The 13,485-nt window shown below is 43.4% G+C and overlaps 1 protein-coding gene across 4 annotated transcripts in view; it reads left to right on the top strand.

Moving 5' to 3' along the window:
- The window catches only part of dym (dymeclin), a 412,200-nt gene that overhangs the window by 93,559 nt on the left and 305,156 nt on the right, over positions 1–13,485 (top strand). For all 4 annotated transcript variants that reach the window (XM_072252184.1, XM_072252183.1, XM_072252186.1 and 1 more), the window contains exon 6: positions 1,991–2,063. In XM_072252184.1, coding sequence (XP_072108285.1) covers positions 1,991–2,063 — 73 coding nt within the window. The remainder of the gene's footprint in view (positions 1–1,990; positions 2,064–13,485) is intronic.

Raw genomic sequence — 13,485 nt, 5'->3', positions numbered from 1 at the left:
ATCTTTGCCATTCTTTGGGTTCATCAGTTGCATGGGGAGGGGGAGCCTGCTGCATGGGCAACCACTTGCTTTCCATATTGTACTGCCTTGGCTTGCGTATTGATTACAGCTAGGAAGCAACATCCATGGTCCACCCTGACTCTTGGAGGCTTCAGAGGACTATGTTTGACCATGAAGGGTGCAACAATGAAGCCCGTTGTTTTCATTCCTGACAACAGACATACATAATCTTTCCAGTAGTGATTGCAGTATGGTAAATTGGCAAGATTGCTGGTCAATTTCTATTCAACTAAACATCCTTGGCAATCAAATACGACATACTCCTGGTGTATATTGTTTGGGTTGTACCTGCCACTGTTAATTACTCGAAGTTGAAAGTTTAAAGTAAATTTATTATCAAAGTACATGTATGTTATCATATATTGTCCTGAGACTCATTTTTGCAGGCATTTACAGTAAATACAAAGAGACACAATAGAATCAGTGAGAAACCACACACAACAAAGGCAGACAAACAGTCTGTGCAAAAGACAGCAAACTGTGTGAATTTTAAGGGAAAAAGAAACAATAAACATCAAGAACATGAGATGAAAAGTCCTTGAAAGTGAGCCCATAGCTTGTGGGAATAGTTCAGTGTTGGGGTGAGTGAAGGTATCTCCTTTGGTTCAAGAGCCGAATGGTTGAGGGCTATGAATTGTGAAAAAAATAGTACCTTGAAGAGTTGGTAGAAGGACTGTTGTCATAGAGTCTAGGAGCACTACAGTCATAGAGCACTACAGCACAGCAACAGGCCATTCGGTGCATCTAGTCTGCCTAGTCCTGTGGACCTGCCCCTGGATCATAGCCCTCCATATCCCAGCAATCCATGCACCTATCCCAGCAGTTATAGATTCATAGAACATTGCAGCACAGGCAGGCTATTCGGCCCAGTTAGTCAGTGCCGAACTATTAATCTGCCTAGTCTTATCGATATGCACCCAGATCATTGCCATCAACACCCCTCTCATCCATGTACCTATTAACATTTCTTTTAAATGTCGCAATTGAACCCACATCCACCACTTCCACTAGAAACTTGTTCCACTCTCTCACCATCCTCTGAGTGAAGAAGTTGCTGCTCAAGTATCCCTTAAGTATTTCATCTTTCATCCTTAACACTTGCATCTAGTTCTAGTCTCATCTAATCTCAGTGGAAAAAGCCTGTTTGCATTTACTCTATCTATACCCCTCATAATTTTGTACATCTCTGTCAAATCTCTCCTCATTCTGCCTTGCTCCAGAGAATAAAGTCCGAACCTTTTCACCCTTTCCCTATAACTCAGGCCCTCAAGTCTGGCAATATACTTGTAATTTTTTTCTGCTGCCTTCATACTTATTGATATCTTACCTGTAGGTAGATGATCAGAGTTACACACAATATTCCTAATTTGGCCTCACTGATGTGTACAGAGAATTGTGAAACTGCCCTGCTGAACTGTGTCCATGTGCTGAGAACTGATATGTGCATTCTGAGTGGCTGTGCAGAAGGAAGTGTCAACTCAGCTTGCAAAGACCATAAGACAGGAGCAAAATTAGGTAATTTAGCCCAAATTCAATAATTTGATAGTATATTAAAGGCATCCGTTAGTCTTGCAAGACCGTGGATCTTCACCCGGAAAGTCTTCACTCTCCAGAGTGCAGGCCTGGGCAAGGTTATATGGAAGACCAGCAATTGCCCATGCTGCAAGTCTCCCCTCTCCATGACACCGAGTTGTCCAAGGGCCGATATAGCTTGGCACTAGTGTCGTCGCAGGGCACTGTGTGGTTAAGTGCCTTGCTCAAGGACACAACATGCTGCCTCGGCTGGGAATTGAACTCATAACCTTCAGATCGCTAGTCCAATGCTTTAACCACTTGGCCATGTGCCCAGATATATAATAGTATATATCACTAGGTAAATATAATTTTATTGTCATTCTAATATTTATGTATTTAAATCTTTTTTTTTAAGGGGCTGAGCCAGAAGGTCTCCTGGAGGGATTGATATGCACCTTAGTACATCTCATTATTGAATTGCCATTGTTGTAAGTTTTGTTGCTTATGTGACCTTTATGACTATGTCATTTTGTTTAACTTATACACGATATTTAGAGTCACACGTATAAAATGGTTGAGGAACTCAGCAGGTTAGGCAGCATCTATGGAGAGCAGTAAACGGTTAACATTTCAGGCTGAGACCCTTCATCAGGACTGGAAAGGAAGGAGAAAGAAACCAGAATAAGAAAATGGGTTGAGAGGAAGGAGTACAAGCTGTAAGGTGATAGCTGAGACCAGGTGAGGGGGAAGGTGAGTGTGTGGGGGAGAGGAGGAAGAAGCAAGAAGCTAGGAGGGGATAGGTGGAAGAGGTAAAGGGTTGAAGAAGAAATCTGATGGGAATGGACAATGGACTATCTGAGAAAAGGAAGGAGAAGAGGAACTAGAGGGAGGTGATTGGGCAGGTCTCCCCATCTCCGCTCTTCTACCCATGTGGTCTCATCTACCATCTGCCAGCCTGTACTTTTTTCCCCATCCCCACCTGTTATTCTGGTTTCTTACCCCTTCCTTTCCAGTCCTAATGAAGGATCTCAGCCGAAAACTTTGATTGTTTATTCATTTCCATAGATGTTGCCTGACCTGCTGAGTTCCTCCAGCATTTTGTGTGTGTTGTTTTGAATTTCCAGCATCTGTAGAATTTCTTTTGCTCTTGATATGTGGTAACATTCATACATTTTAGAAATGTTGATTTTATCTTTTTTTGATGATGCAAGGACCATTGCCAGAGGCTCAGCAATCTCCTCCCTCGCCTCCCACAGTAGCCTGGGGTATATTACGTGGATAGTTAGAGGCTGTTATCCAGGGCTGAAATGGCTAACACGGAAGGGCACAGTTTTAAGGTGCTTGGAAGTAGGTACAGAGGAGATGTCAGGGGTAATTTTTTTACGCAGAGAGTGGTGAGTCATGGAATGGGCTGACGGCGATAGTGGTGGAGGCGGATATGATAGGGTCTTTTAAGAGACTCCTGGATAGGTACATAGAGCTTAGATGACTAGAGGTCTATGGGTAATCCTAGGTAATTTCTAAAGTAAGTACATGTTCGGCATAGCATTCTGGGCTGAAGGGCCTGTATTGTGCTGAGGGTTTTCTATGTTTCTATGTCATCTGGTCCCGGGGTCTTATCCAACTTGATGCTTCCTGAAAGTTCCAGCACATCCTCTTTCTTAATGTCTATATGCTCAAGCTTTTCAATCCACTGTAAGGCCAGGATCCTTTTCCTCAGTGAATACTGAAGCAAGGTATTCATTAAGTATCTCTGCTATCTGCTCTGGTTCCATACACACTTTTCCATTTGATTGGTCCTATTCTCTCACGTCTTATCCTCTTGCTCTTCACATACTTGTAGAATACCTTAGGGTTTTCTTTAAAATTGCTTGGCAAGGCCTTCTCATGGCCCCTTCTGGCTCTCTTAACTTCATTCTTAAGTTCCTTTCTGCCAGCTTTATAATCTTCTAGATTCATATCATTACCTAGTTTTTTGAACCTTTCGTAAGCTTTTCTTCTTGACTAGATTTTCAACATCCTCTGTACACCATGGTTCCTGTACCCTACCATCCTTTCCCTGTGTCATTTGGACGTACCTATGCAGAACACCACACAAATATCCCCTGAGCATTTGCCACATCTCTGCCACACATTTCCCTGAGAACATCTGTTCCCAACTTATGCTTCCAGGTTCCTGCCTGATAGCTTCATATTTCCCCTTACTCCAATTAAACGCTTCCCTGACTTGTCTGTCCTATCCCCCTCCAGTGCTATGGTAAAGGAGATAGAATTGTGATCACTATCTCCAAAATGCTCTTCCACTGAGAGCCCTGAAACCTGACCAGGTTCATTTCCCAATACCAGATCAAGTACAGCCTCTCCTCTTGTAGGCTTATCTACATATCGTGTCAAGAAACCTTCTTGAACACACCTAACAAACTCCACTCCATCTAAACCCCTTGCTCTAGGGAGATTCCAATCAATATTTGGGAAATTAAAATCTCCCACCAAGACAACCCTATTATTATCACACCTTTCCAGAATCTGGCTCCCTATCTGCTCCTCAATGTCTCTGTTACTATTGGATGGTCTATAAAAAAAACCCAGTAGAGTTATTGACCCCTTCCTGTTTCTAACTTCCACCCACAGAGACTCCGTAGACAATCCCTCCATGAATTCCTCCTTTTCTGCAGTCATAACACTATCTCTGATCAGCAGTGCCACATCCCCACCTCTTTTGCATCCCTCCCTGTCCTTTCTGAAACATTTAAAGCCTGTCACTCTAAGTAACCCATTCCTGCCCCTGAGCATCCAGGTCTCTGTAATGGCCACAACATCATAGCTCCAAGTACTAATCCACACTCTCTGCTCATCTGCTTTGTTCATGATTTTTCTTGCATTAAAAGTTGGTTTGCATGTGAAATTTTGGCTCCTGGAGTCAGGATTGAAGTTAACCTAGAATTTTGTCACATTTGCTGCAGCTGGTAACACCCTCACACTAATACAAGCTCGAGTTTATTGTCATTCAACCGTACACATATATTCCACCAAATGAAACAACGATCCTCCGGACCAAGGTGCAAGACACAGTACATATAACTCACTCTCATAACACTCATCATCATTATCATTATGTGCAGTGTCATATGATGTGGGTGATCATGGTCTTCCACTATCCACAACCATAATTGTTCTTGCCAAATTTTTCTAGAGAAGTGGCTTGCCATTTGCTTCTGCTGGACGGTATCTTTATAAGATGGGTGACCCCAGCCATTATCAATGCTCTTCAGAGATTTTCTCCCTGGCGTCAGTGGTCACATAAACAATATGTATCAGCTGCTTGTAATGGCCACTGGTCACCTGCTCCCATGGCTCCACCAGGGGCGGGAGGGTGGCCAGGCAGGTGCTACAACAGCCAAGGGTGACCTGCAGGCTAGTGCAGGGAAGGAGCTCCTTACACCTACTTTGGTAGAGACATATCTCCACTCTGCCACACAACAAATATATGAACAAATAATAAATTATATTCCACAAAATTGACATTTAGCATAAGGTGCATTTACGATACAAGTTAAAAAGTAAACAGTATAACGCTACTGTCCCTTCATACGTGATGAGACCTGGGTGGTGGTAGGGAGTTCAGTAGTCTCATGGCCTGGGGGAAGAAGCTATTTCCCATCCTAACAGTTCTGGTCCAAATGCCTCCTGTCTGATGGTAGAGGGTCAAAGAAATTGTGGGATGGATGTGGGGGTACTTGACAATGCCAAGGGCCCTGCGTATGTTTGAATATTCTGCTCCTATGACTCAGCAAGTGGAAGTGTCTAAGCAGACACTCCTGTGTGGTATTTGAGACACTGTTCTACAGTCTGAGTGGCAATAAGCCTAAGTCCTGTCTGTAAACTATGTATAATTCCTAGTCTCCAGAATACTGTCTGTTCCTGTCAACATCATCAAAAGAAATATAAGACGAAAGTAGAAAATACTGGAAATATTCAAAGTCAAAGTAAATTTAGTGTCAAAGTACGTATATACCCCCATATGCTATCTTGAGATTCGTTTTCTTGCAGGCATTTACAGGAAAATAAAAAATAACGTAGAATATATGAAAGTATACATAAAGACTGACCAATAAACAGTGTGCAAAAGAAAACAAATTGCGCAGATTTTAAAAAAGTACCAGTTTGTCACGAGTAAAACTGTTGAGGACATCTACAAGGAGTGCTGTCACAAGAAAGCAGCATCCATCATCAAGGACCCCCACCATCCAGGCCATGTTCTCTTCTTGCTGCTGCCATTGGGAAAGGTACAGGAGTCCGTAGACCCACACCTCCAGGTTCAGGAACAGTTCTTATCTGTCAACCATAGGCTCTTGAACCAGAAGGGATAGCTTCACTGAACTTCACTCATCCTAAAACTGAACTTGTTATTTAGTTTTTTACTGATGTTCTACACAGCACTGTTGTAACACATAGTTATTTTAGTTGCTGTCACCTTTCTGTCTGCTGCAACCATGCTGGCAATGCTACATTGACCTCTCTCATTAATAAGGCGTTTTTGCCCAAAGAACTATGGCTCATTAGATATTTTTGTTTCTCGCTCTATTCTCTGTAAACTCTGGAGACTTGTGTGTGAAAATCCCAGGAAATCGCAGTTTCTGAGATATTCAAACCACCCTGTCTGGCACTAACAATCATTCCATGGTCAAAGTTACTTGGATCACATTCCTTCTTCACTTTGATGTTTGTTCTGAACAACAACTGAACTTCTTGACCATTTCTGCATGCCTTAATGCCTTGAGTTGCAGCCACATGATTGGCTAATTAGATATTGGCATTAACAAGGAGTACACAGGTGTGAGTAATAAAATGGTTGCTTGAGTGTAAGTTTACAAATGAGAGTCATTCAGAACTGTATTACTGATAGTTGAGGTCTAATGTGTTCCTGAACATCACTTTCAAGCAATATTGAGGAAAAGTGATAGGAATTTGGCAGCTAGGAGAACTGAAAATGGAGGAAGCTTGATAGAAGTATAGAAAGAGTCACCATCATTATGTGCTGCGTCGTATGACATGCACAATCATGGTCTTCTCCTCTCTTATCCATGACCATGAATGTTTTTGGCAAATTTTTCTGCAGAAGTGGTTTGCCATTGCCATCTTCTGGGCAGTGTCTTTAGAAGATAAGTGACCCCAGTCATTACAATACTCTTCAGAGATTGTCTGCCTGGCATCAGTGGTCACAGAACCAGGACTTGTGATGCGCACCAGCTGCTCAGACGACCATCTACCATTTGCACCCCTGGCTTCATGTGACCCTGATCGGAGGGCTAAGCAGGTGCTACACCTTGCCCAAGGGTGACCTGCAGGCTTGTGGAGGGAAGGAGTGCCTTATACCTCCTTTGGTAGAGGTGTATCTCCACCCTGCAACCCTAATAAAAAGAGTGGGGGTACATAAAATGAAGAGGTCAAAGAGGAGGAACAAATTATCACTGGGGGACAAGAATATTTGAAAGAACTTTATATTAAGGGCAAGCAAAGGATCAGAAAATCATAGGTTCATTTGAGACCAAAGGGCAATATTTTTGTGGAGCTAGAGAATGTAAGTGATGGCTTAAATAAATATTTCACATCTGCATTCAATAAATAGAACAATGCTATGGTTGGAAAATTTACCAAGTGGAACTGTGAAATTTGGTAACATAACTATGAAAATAGAGGAGGCATAAGATTTCTAGCAGACTTAAAGGTGATTAAATCCCCTAGGCCTGATAGGCTCTATCGGCTGCTTTGGAAGATAAAAGAAGAAATCAGTGGGGATGTTTGGAGTTCAAAGTAAATTTATATGTCACCATATACAACTGTTCCAAGGCTTCCTCCTTAGTAATACTGATCAGATAGGCACAGAGAGAGAATCTGCATTTACAGACATGTATCTTTATTGCCTCAACGGGCGAACACATGAAATTACACAACCGAATACTTGTGGGCACACCTACTAGGTTTCCCTGACCCTCCATGAATAGTCAAAGAATAGAAAAGGTAATACTGGGGAAAAGAGTCTTTGATGGCCAGGTGTTACTTGTTGTCCCAGTCCAATCTCCATGTGTCCATGGGGTTCTGTTGAAGCCTCTGCTTTTATACTCTTTCCTTAGCAGCTTAAATGTCACATTTCAGTCTCCTTGACTGTAGGTTATTTGACTGACCTATATCACCTTCTTATTGGCTCTGATCCAAACCAACATCCATTTAATGCCCTCTTCAGCAAGTGACAACTGGTAATTAATGGCGCTTTGTTCTAAATCAATTACCAAACCAATAACCAGTTCAAATCAGTCAGGGCACCATTCACAAGCCTGCATGTTATATCATGGAGGATACACAGCAGTTTCACTAAATGGCAGCCTCCATTCTTTCAACCTCATGGCAGGAACAAAGACAATTGGTCTGTCCCCTTCCATTGTCCTTGATTTATTCAAATTCACTGATTTACAGACTAGTTCTTTCTGGCAAACACAACCTTGAGATTCATTTTCTTGTGGGAATTCATGGTAAATACAAAAACATAATAGAATCAATGAAAGACTGCACCTAACAAGACGCATAAACACCAACGTGCAAAAGTCAACAAATTGTGCAAATACAAAAAGAGAAAACAAAAACAATTTGGAGAAGGAAGTCTGAGAATCAGAGCGGGAGTGCGGTGGAAGCCATTTTGATTTTTTCTTTTTCACATTGGAGTTAAGAGAGGTGGGACTGCGCAGGCGTGTGACGTTGGGCAGTGAAGCGTGGAAGATTTAAAAGGTCAGAAATCCTGATTCAGGTTTAATTCGGAGAAGGAAGTCTGAGAATTGGAGCAGGAGTGCGGCAGAAGCCATTTTGATTTTTTCTTTTTCTCATCGGAGTTAAGAGAGGCGGGACTGCACAAGTGTGTGACGTTGGGCAGTGAAGTGCGGAAGATTTAAAAGGATCACAGCCGTATACTGCGGGCAGCGGAGTGAACCGGGAGCAGAGTGAAGGCTTAAGGGCTTTGGCTCAACAGGCTTAGGTGGAAATGGGTGAGGCAAAGTAGGTTTGGTTTTCAATTTTCCCTGTTATTTGAGGAAAGGGGGAAGTATGAGTGTGAGGGCAACTTGTTCTCAGTGTCGGATGTGGGAGGTCCTGGAGTCTCCTAGCCTCCCAGATGTCCACATCTGCGCCAGGTGTGCCGAGCTGCAGCTCCTACGGGACTGTGTTAGAGAACTTGAGCTGCAGCTGGATGACGTTCGTCTGGTCAGGGAGAGTGAGGAGTTGATAGGAGTTACAGGCAGGTGGTCACACTGGGGCCACGGGAGGCAGACAAGTGGGTCACGGTTAGGAGGGGGAAAGGGAAGAGTCAGATACTAGAGAGTACCCCAGTGGCTATACTCCTTGACAGTAGGTACTCCTGTTTGAGTACTGTTGGGGAGGACAGCCTACCTGGGGGAAGCAACAGTGGCCGTGCTTCCGGCACAGAGTCCGGCCCTGTAGCTCAGAAGGGTAGGGAAAGGAAGAGAAGGGCAGTAGTAATAGGGGACTCGATAGTAAGCGGGTCAGATAGGTGATTCTGTGGACGCAGTCCAGAGACCCGGGTGGTAGTTTGCCTCCCTGGTGCCAGGGTCCGGGATATTTCTGATGGCGTCCAAGATATCCTGAAGTGGGAGGGTGAGGAGCCAGAGGTCGTGGTACATATAGGTACCAATGACATAGGTAGGAAAAGAGTAGAGGTTCTGAAAGGAGAACATAGGGAGTTAGGAAGGGAGTTGAGAAGAAGGACCGCAAAGGTAGTAATCTCAGGATTACTGCCTGTGCCACGTGACAGTGAGAGTAGGAATGCAGTGAGGTGGAGGATAAATGCGTGGCTGAGGGATTGGAGCAGGGGGCAGGGATTCAAGTTTTTGGATCATTGGGACCTCTTTTGGCGCAGTTGTGATCTTTACAAAAAGGACGGGTTACACTTGAATCCTAGGGGGACCGATATCCTGGCGGGGAGATTTGCGAGGGCTACTGAGGTGACTTTAAACTAGAATGGTTAGGGGGTGGGAATCAAATTAAAGAGAGTAGGAGAGAGGAGGTTAGTTCACAAATAGAGAAAGCTAGTAGACAGTGTGTGAGGGAGGATAGGCAGGGGACAGAGGACGGGAGCACTCAGACCGAAGATGTAGGGAAGAAGGAAGAAAAAGATAACAAAGTCGTTTGTACCATTAGGGATAAACAGAGAGTAAGAGGTGGAGAGTTTCTTAAATGCATCTATTTTAATGCTAGGAGCATTGTAAGAAAGGTGGATGAGCTTAGAGCATGGATTGATACCTGGAAATATGATTTTGTAGCTATTAGTGAAACATGGTTGCAGGAGGGGTATGATTGGCAACTAAATATTCCTGGATTTCATTGCCTCAGGTGTGATAGAATCGGAGGGGGAAGAGGGGGAGGTGTTGCATTGCTTGTCGGAGAAAATATAACAGCGGTACCCTGGCAGAAAGATTAGAGGACTCGTCTAGGGAGGTTATTTGGGTGGAATTGAGGAATGGGAAAGGTGTAGTGACGCTTATAGGGGTGTATAATAGACCACCTAATGGGGAGCAAGAATTGGAGGAGCAAATTTGTAAGGAGATAGCAGATATTTGTAGTAAGCACAAGGTTGTGATTGTGGGAGATTTTAATTTTCCACACATAGACTGGGAAGCCCACTCTGTAAAAGGACTGGATGGTTTGGAGTTTGTAAAATGTGTGCAAGATAGTTTTTTGCAGCAATACATAGAGGTACCAACTAGAGAAGGGGCAGTGTTGGATCTCCTTTTAGGGAATGAGATAGGTCAGGTGATGGAGGTATGTGTTGGGGAGCACTTTGGGTCCAGTGATTACAATGCCATTAGTTTCAATATAATTATGGAGGAGGATAGGACTGGAGCCAGGGTTGAGATTTTTGATTGGAGAAAGGCTAACTTTGAGGGGATGCAAAAGGATTTAGAAGGAGTGGATTGGGTCAATTTGTTTTATGGGACGGATGTAATAGAGAAATGGAGGTCATTTAAAGGTGAAATTTTGAGGGTACAGAATTTTCATGTTCCTGTTAGGTTGAAAGGACGGGTTCTCCGGGCCTGTGCAAGCGAGCTAGCTGGAGTGTTTGCTGACATCTTCAACTGCTCCTTGCTTCAGTCTAAGATCCCCTCGTGTTTTAAGAAGGCACCGATAATCCCAGTGCCGAAGAAGAGCAAGGTGGCATGCCTGAATGACTATCGACCTGTGGCTCTGACATCAATTGCTATGAAGTGCTTCGAGCGATTGGTTATGGCACACATCAACCACAGCCTACCGGTCAACCTCGACACTTTGCATTTCACCTAGTGGAGCAACAGATCAATGGCAGGTGCCATCTCTCTGGCCCTACATTCCTCCTTAGAACACCTGGAGAATAAAGACGCATACATTGATTGCAACTCTGCCTTTAATACCATCATTCCAAATAAACTGATTCCTAAGCTCTGGAACCTGGGCCTTCGCACTCAGATCTGCAGCTGGATCTTCAACTTCCTCACAGACAGGACCCAGGCTGTAAAAATAGGGGACAAGCTCTCCTCTACAATCACTCTGAGCACTGGTGCCCCACAAGGCTGTGTACTCAGCCCCCTGCTGTACTCACTGTACACCCATGATTGTGTAGCCAAGTTTCCATCGAACTCAATATATAAGTTTGCTGATGACACAACAATTGCAGGCCCTATCTTGGGTAATGATGAGTTTGAGTACAGAGAGGAAATTAAGAACCTGGTGGCATGGTGCGAAGACAATAACCTATCCCTGAACATCAGCAAGGTGAAGGAATTGGTTGTTGACTTCAGAAAGAGTAGCGGACTGCACGACCCAATTTACATCGGTGGTGCACAAGTGGAACAGGTCAAAAGCTTTAAGTTCTTCGGGGTCAATATCACAAATGACCTGACTTGGTCCAACCAAGCAGAGTTCACTGCCAAGAAGGCCCACCTGCGTCTTTACTTCCTGAGAAAGCTAAAGAAATTTGGCCTGTCCCCTAAAACCCTCACTAATTTTTATAGATGCACCGTAGAAAGCATTCTTCTAGGGTGCATCACAACCTGGTATGGAAGTTGTCCTGTCCAAGACCGGAAGAAGCTGCAGAAGATTGTGAACATGGCGCAGCACATCACACAAACCAATCTTCCGTCCTTGGACTCACTTTACACCGCACGCTGTTGGAGCAGTGCTGCCAGGATAATCAAGGACACGACCCACCCAGCCAACACACTTTCGTCCCTCTTCCCTCCGGGAGAAGGCTCAGGAGCTTGAAGACTCGTACGGCCAGATTTCCAACTGTGATACGACTGCTGAACGGATCCTGACCCGGATCTGGGCTGTACCCTCCAAATATCTGGACTTGCCTCTCAGTTTTTTTGCACTATTTTACTTCCCATTTTCTATTTTCTATTTATGATTTATAATTTAAATTTTTAATATTTACTATCAATTTGTACTCCAGGGAGTGGGAAGCGCAGAACCAAATATCGCTGTGATGATTGTACGTGCTAGTATCAATTGTTTGGCGACAATAAAGTATAAAATATAAAATATCTTTTGAGTAGTACATGAATGTCCCTGTCACTCTGTGCATGTTTCCAGATCTTCACTTTCCACCTCAGAGCCTTTATCTAGGAGTTCAGATAGAGAGTGCTAGTAGTTTATTTGACTATAGACTATACTTGAATATTTCTCGATGCTATTCTTACTTGACTTTGCAGATTAGTGTTTGGGCCTAAGGAAGATATCTGAATGGACACCTAATTGTTCTCTTTTTGTACTACTTATTTCAGAATCAGAATCGGGTTTAATATCACTGACATATGTCATGAATACATAAAATACTATAAATTACAATAACACACAGACATACTTAAAAAAGGAAAGGTACGTTGCATCCGGAATTTCTCCAGTTAGCAGACGACTTCCTCCCACACCGCTCTGACGTAGTGGGAAGTTGCGTACGAGGCAAGTTACAGCAGTGGTTTGCCATTGCCTTCTGCCGGGTGAGTTTTTTTTTCAAAGAGTAGTGCAAAAAGAGCAAAAATAGTGAAGTAGTGTTCATGGATTGGTTCATTGTTCAGAAATCTAATATCTGAAGGGAAGAAGCTGTTCCTAAAACATTGAGTGTATGTCTTCAGGCTCCTGTATCTTCTCCCTTATGCTAGCAATAATGGGATTTTAAAATATTTTTATTGTAACACATAGTAATTTTTAATGTATTGTAATGTACTGCTGCAGCAAAACAACAGATTTCATGACACGTCAGTGATAGTAAACCTGATTCTGGTATTGAGGTTATTTGTATTAGCCTAATGATACCTTGTGACGTGGATTAATGTTTATCAGGTAGGATCCCACTCAACTAGGTACTGATACCAAATCACTCCTCCAAGAAACATTAATATAAATTTTAATATTCAGTACTGTGCAAACGTTTTAGGCACACATATATAACTAGGGTGCCTAAGACTTGCACAGTACTGAATTTGTCAACGTTATGCGGGGAGTGAGTTTGTAAACCTGGCAGGAGCAAAGGATGCTGAGGGTGGAGCACCGTGGGAGCGGTGTGGGACAGATAGCAGAGGAGGCGTATCGGATGTGGGGGGGAGCGGTGTTGGTGCAGGTGCAGATGCACCCAGCCCTGAGACATCAGGTAAGGTCATTTGATTCTAAACAATTGGTTTATTGATTATTACAGAATCTGTTGCTTCCCACTCCCTCCCCACTCCCTTCCCCTTTTCCAAACCATGATTTCCCCTGTCTCTGCCCCCTTCCCACTCTCAGTCCTCAATGATAACCCATATCAGGATTAGGTTTATCATCACTCACAATGTCATGAAATTTGTTTTTTTTTGGCAGCAGTACAGTGCAGTACTT

The sequence above is a fragment of the Mobula birostris genome, chromosome 3 (assembly GCF_030028105.1).
Source record: "Mobula birostris isolate sMobBir1 chromosome 3, sMobBir1.hap1, whole genome shotgun sequence".
Classification (NCBI taxonomy): domain Eukaryota; kingdom Metazoa; phylum Chordata; class Chondrichthyes; order Myliobatiformes; family Myliobatidae; genus Mobula; species Mobula birostris.
The sequence above is the reverse complement of the archived record's forward strand: the minus strand, read 5'-3'. Positions and strand labels throughout refer to the sequence as shown.